The sequence below is a fragment of the Myotis brandtii genome, unplaced genomic scaffold (genome assembly GCF_000412655.1).
Source record: "Myotis brandtii unplaced genomic scaffold, ASM41265v1 scaffold115, whole genome shotgun sequence".
Lineage (NCBI taxonomy): Eukaryota > Metazoa > Chordata > Mammalia > Chiroptera > Vespertilionidae > Myotis > Myotis brandtii.
The window spans coordinates 10,954,266-10,960,265 of NW_005353967.1; the positions used below are offsets into that span (position 1 = coordinate 10,954,266).

A 6,000-nucleotide genomic window follows, 5' to 3' on the forward strand; every position below is an offset into this window, starting at 1 on the left:
GAAAGGTCCCCGGTTCGATTCCGGTCAAGGGCATGTACCTGGGTTGCGGGCACATCCCCAGTTAGGAGATGGGCAGGAGGCAGCTGATCGATGTTTCTCTCTCATCGATGTTTCTAACTCTCTATCTCTCTCCCTTCTTCTCTGTAAAAAATCAATAAAATATAAAAAAAAATTAAAAAAAAAAACTTCCCTTATATGTACTTCTAAGTATTTCATTGAGATTAAAGGATGAATCAGTGTGACCCTTAAAATATCTTCGTATGCTCCCAAACGTACAGATGGTTCAGATTCTCCTAAAACACTACCAGCAAGCAGCTATACAGAGATGGTACCATGGATAACAGATATTCATAGAGGAAAGCAAACATGATTGAATGTCTGTCAGGTGCCAGGTAAATAAAAAGCACTTTGCATGCTTGTCATACCCTTTTGCTGTCTGAAGTTTGCAACAACTTGGCTGCCATTCACTGGAAAAGGTCTCTAAATAAAATCTGATGGTCAATTAGCTAATGGTAAGCAGTCTTGCTATTGAAAAATATTCCTTCAAAAATTATCCTGTTCCATTGTGAAACCATGTATTAGATCAAATGTTCCCATTTATGCTTCAGAATACATAGTATATTAATAAAACATGGTTCAGTTCTACATTAAAGTAAGTAACAACAACCCACTATTTGCATTTATGTGCTAACTCTTAAATTTATGTAAACAGTAACAAACGTCATAGATAATAATAATTCCCCATAAATCAAACAAAGCTATGTTGTCTATAAAATTTCTCTGGTTTTGTCCTGGGTCTTAAATCTAATTGTGTGAGCACTTTTCTCTCTTTTTAAAACTACTTCATTGAGATATGATTGACATACAAAAAACTGTACATATTTAATGGATGTAATTTGGTAAATTGGGAGAGAAAGTATACAATACACCCATGAAACCATCATCACAAACTAGGCCATAAAGATCTGTCACCTCCAAAAGTTTCTCCCACCCTTATTTATTATTTTGTGTGTATGAAAATTGATAAAAATTGTCCCCTGAAATAAAATACACCTGCTATCTTGATAACATATTTACTATATAATCCATTTTTATTTTTTACCTTGGAGTAGGTAAATCATATTCTGCATTTTTAGTTACCTTATCTATAAAACTTTATAAAATAATTACAATTTTAATCAAAGCAGTCTGAAGTACCTCATAAAAAAGACTATATAAATATCATTCATAAACTATATATCATTTATAGATTACTATATTATACAACTCTGCATATTGTGCTATACAGTTTTGTTCTTTGAATTTATAGCCATTACAATCTCCAAATACTTGTTTAAGATTGTAAATGTTAATATATTTTCATTTTCCAATTTTATTTGCTATCTATTATCTATAAATGCATAGAGAAGAAGACTCTAAAGCTGAATATAAGAAACATAACTGAAAATATACAATTTCTCAATTACTATTTATCTCACTTCATATCAATTAATCTGAAATAAATGAGATATACATATATAGAAATAGGCTAATCAGGACAATTTTTTTTAATTCATTGAAGAAAAAGTACATCCATATTTCCTGTAGAACTGGTAATACAAATTATCTAATATAGGAATATATATGTAGAGTTAAAACCCAATTTCCAATTGAAAAACTAAATATAAATTAACTATTTCACTTGCTAACACAGAAAAGAGAGACCATAAATAAGAATAATGAATTTCAACCTACTAAGCTACAAGTATATACAAAGACTGGGATTAAAGTTTGGCTGATGTTTTCTGAGGTAAAAAGCAACTCAAGAAAAAAAGAAACTAAAACCACAAAGAAATAAGAATAGAAAACTCTACAGCAGAGAGAGACAAGAAAGGACAATGTTTTACTCAAGACTGTTGCACACAATCTTTAAATCTAGTGCACAAAATCTGCTGTCAAAGCTGTCCATGAATCATAATAGGCTTTTCACCCAAGACAGACTTTAAAAATCACTTTCCTTTGTACTGTACCTAGAGGATAATTGGTACAGTACAGTGCATATATTGTTTCATCTTAACTATGTGAAAACGTAATTCTTTTTATTATTGTTTTTTAAAAGGCATTTTAAACACTATTTGCATAAAAATAGGAATCAAGTCTTTAAACATTTCTCACTCCTGAATATTTTTGAATAACTTATTTAAATTTCTATTTTTTCTTTCAAAATGCTTGCCCAGCCGGCATGGCTCGGTGGTTGAGCGTTGACCTATGCACCGGGAGATCAGGGTTTGATTCCGTGGTCAGGGCACATGCCTGAGTTGTGGGCTTGATCCTTGGTGGAGAGGGTGCAGGAGGCAGCCAATCAATGATTCTCTCTCATCATTGATGTTTCTAGCTCTCTCTCCCTCTCCCTTCCTCTCTGAACTCAATAAAAATACATTTTTAAAAAGATGCTTATAATGTGTACCGACTATAAACATGTCCCTATCCTAGACACCGAAATCTTTCTCTGTGAAACTCAAGAAGAATTTTGTATGCATTTTTCTGAGCTAGACACAGACTTCTTTAGGCAGTCATGGAGAGTCAACCATAATATCTTTTTTCCCGCAACAATTTTCCTTGTTTCTCTGTTTGGGTTAGCGTCATCTTGCCCCCACATGGTTGTTGTGTCAGAATGTGGGCAGTGGACTGAAGCAACTGGAAATGACTCAGTACTAGAAAATATAAAGTAAAGGCTCCTCCTAGCCAATATAAAAATGCCCTTCACACAATTATTAGAGTACCAGAAAAGGTGAGGGTGAGGGAGAGGTTTCAAAGCCATACCATTTCTTAAGATAAACCTCAGTTGACATCAAAACTCAGGACTTAAAGAAGAAATACAATAGAAATTATAAAAATTCTACCAGCATCTCTCAAGACGTTTGAAAATTGTTTAATTTAGGATTATGCAAACATTTAGAAATAGATATTATACCAAGTTCAGAAAAAGAGCAGTATCAAAGGAAATATTTGCATTAACAATGTTACCAGAGGTAAACTATATTCATCAAAACTCCATCCTAACATTTGTGTCATGAAAGATCACATAGAAACGACTAAACGTAAGGATTGAGACTTCTTACCCCAAATTTACATTGGCGGGATCCTGGTCCATACTGGTAACGACATTGCTCATCAGCATCGTACACCTGACCTGGGGCCACAGTTGGGTAAACAAATTCACGCTTGGGAGGCTCATTATTAAGGCAATTGCCACGGCCTGAACTGTTCAACATAAAGGATCAAAGAAAATTAGGTACACTGTGGACCATTTCAATCACAATTATGAAACCAGGTATTGAGCTCTTTGTTTTAATAACTTGATGCATGAAAAACAATACTTCCTACCAAAAAATAATCACATGGCAAAATAACTTTACTGAAACCTGAATAAGAGTTCCAATCTTTTTTCCAGCACCAAGACATAATAAAAGTATCTCAGACAACAATCTGAAAATGTCATGTTGGCCTTAAAACAGATTTAAACTAATTTCTGAAGGAATCAAAACAGAATTTCATGTTGCTGTAAGTTTCTTGTTTGATTTCAGTGAAAATATAACCACATCTGGTAGTAGAATTAAAAACATAAAATGTGGAAAATAAAAAAAAAATTGTGGTTGTAATCCTTAAAGACTTAATCTATATATTTCCATCTTGGGCAGAACAATAGATGACATGTCCAAAGGTTCTTGAAATATTTCAATAATAAATGGGCTGAATGACCAATGAGGCTAAGATCCAAAGTTCTCCTCTCAAGTATATTACAAGTGTTTAGTCTCTCAAAAATTTCATATTTCATTTAGGGTCATCAGAGTTAGGAAAGGGAATGTTCTCCTCTCTATATAACTTCTGCTTTTCAAAGTGTGCTTGCACTCAAACATAATATTTTAATTCAGTGGAACAAATAACATAAAGATTGCCAAAAACCAGACAGAATACCTTAGTTTAAAGAGCTTTATACTTTGCTAAATATAATTGTTCATTTTATTTAGTCAGTGTGCATAAAATAGGACAGATGCTTTTGTACTTTCATTTCACATGTAAGTTAGAATTTTTAAAGAATTCCTATGCCAACATTTAAAAATTTTTTCCAACATTCCTGTCAATTGTGCCAGCACTTGTGTTTTTTTCCCCCAAATCTTTTCCATCTGCTTTGCCAAAGGAAAATAATTTCACAAGTATAAGTTCTTCAACTATTATTTAAGACAGTACAAATTTTCATTTATAGATAAGTAAAAAAGAACCATGCATAATAATGAGTTTGATATTTGCTTAAAATTTTATCGCATTCTTAAAATGTAAAAGTTAATTTGCTATATACAAACATATTTGCACTGCAGCAAATTAATACCTTTTAAAAATTGAAACTTACTATTCATAAGGTGATAGATTAAAAGATCCAAGGCTGGTAGTGTGGGGGGACCCAAGGGACAGAATACTGTTTTCTTTACACATTTTTCCTTTCATTTATGACCTTCTTGATTAATTTTTAATCAATAAAAATATCTAGATGGAATATTAAATATGGTACTAATATGGAGGGATTTTACTATTGGCTATTACAATCAATTCACTTGTCACTGTTCAAGGTATCTATCTAACAGAGAACAACTTTTTTTTTCACCCAGCTACCCAGTTTTCATGACAGAATGCTTTTTATTTCTTGTTTTTTGTACTTTTAGAAATAGCCGTGTATCTCAGTAAGATAATTATCTTTTATGAATTTTAAAAGCAGCAAGTTCTTTTTATTTTATAATATAAAACATCTTTAATCGATATGGGTATACCAATTTTAGGCAAATGTAATTCTACTAGTAAATTCAAATTTTTATATTAAGGTTAATGATAAAAAGGTAAATGCGAAAAATATAATAAAAGAAGATGTACCATTTTGATAACATGCAATAGTCATTAGATTATTGGATTAGCTGCTTAATTCCTTAATTTTCTTTAAAATATCAGTTTCATCTCTGCAATAAAATTATAAAAGTCTTGATGAAAGCCCTAACTGGTTTGGCTCAGTGGATAGAGCGTCGGCCTGCGGACTGAAGGGTCTCAGGTTCGATTCCAGTCAAGAGCATGTACCTTGGTTGCGGGCACATCCCCAGTAGGGGGTGTGCAGGAGGCAACTGATCAATGTTTCTCTCTCATCAATGTTTCTAACTCTCTATCCCTCTCCCTTCCTCTCTGTAAAAAATCAATAAAATATATTTTTTTTAAAAAGTCTTGATGAAAGGAGTTAAATATGTAATAAAAATAAGTTATCAAGTTAAGTACTATTGTAAATCAATGGGCAAAATTTAAGTACTGAAGTATTTAAGTACAGGGTTCTACAGGTAAATATGTAAAACAAAAAGTATAATTATATATTCACCTAAGTATATAATATGTATTCACCTACATGGCACCAATTAAAAATCTATTTAAAAATTTATACATAATTACGTTTAGGAATACAGAAAATTAACCTAAAATATTTAGAGGAAGAAGTATGTGGACCCCAAAAGTTTAAGCATAGATACGCTGAGGAAAAAATTCTTTCCTGATAGCGTACTGAAAATTGACTTAATCCAGGAGGAAGCGACAATAATTATTTCTTTAAAGTTCTTGTTCTGCCTAGCCCCGGTTTGGCTCAGCGGATAGAGCGTCGGCCTGCGGACTCAAGGGTCCCAGGTTCGATTCCGGTCAAGGGCATGTACCTGGGTTGCGGGCACATCCCCAGTGGGAGATATGCAGGAGGCAGCTGATCGATGTTTCCCTCTCATCGATGTCTTGTTCTCCTTTTCCAGTATGTTTTACAGAAGAATAAAATAACATCTATACTAATAAAAGGGTAATATGCTAATTAGACCGGGTCAACTGGACATCTTCTGGACGTCCGACTTCCTTCCGGACAAGCCACGGTGGCGGAGGCCAAGGCAGAGGCAGTTAGGGGTGATCAGGCCAGCAGGGAAGCAGTTAGGGGGTGGCCAGGCCAGCGGG

At 33.5% G+C, this 6,000-nt stretch overlaps 1 protein-coding gene across 4 annotated transcripts in view; it reads right to left on the bottom strand.

Annotated features, from left to right (window-relative positions):
* Positions 1-6,000, bottom strand: part of ADAMTS6 (ADAM metallopeptidase with thrombospondin type 1 motif, 6) — a 229,492-nt gene that overhangs the window by 113,243 nt on the left and 110,249 nt on the right. For all 4 annotated transcript variants that reach the window (XM_014549006.1, XM_014549001.1, XM_014548999.1 and 1 more), the window contains exon 11: positions 3,102-3,243. In XM_014549006.1, coding sequence (XP_014404492.1) covers positions 3,102-3,243 — 142 coding nt within the window. The remainder of the gene's footprint in view (positions 1-3,101; positions 3,244-6,000) is intronic.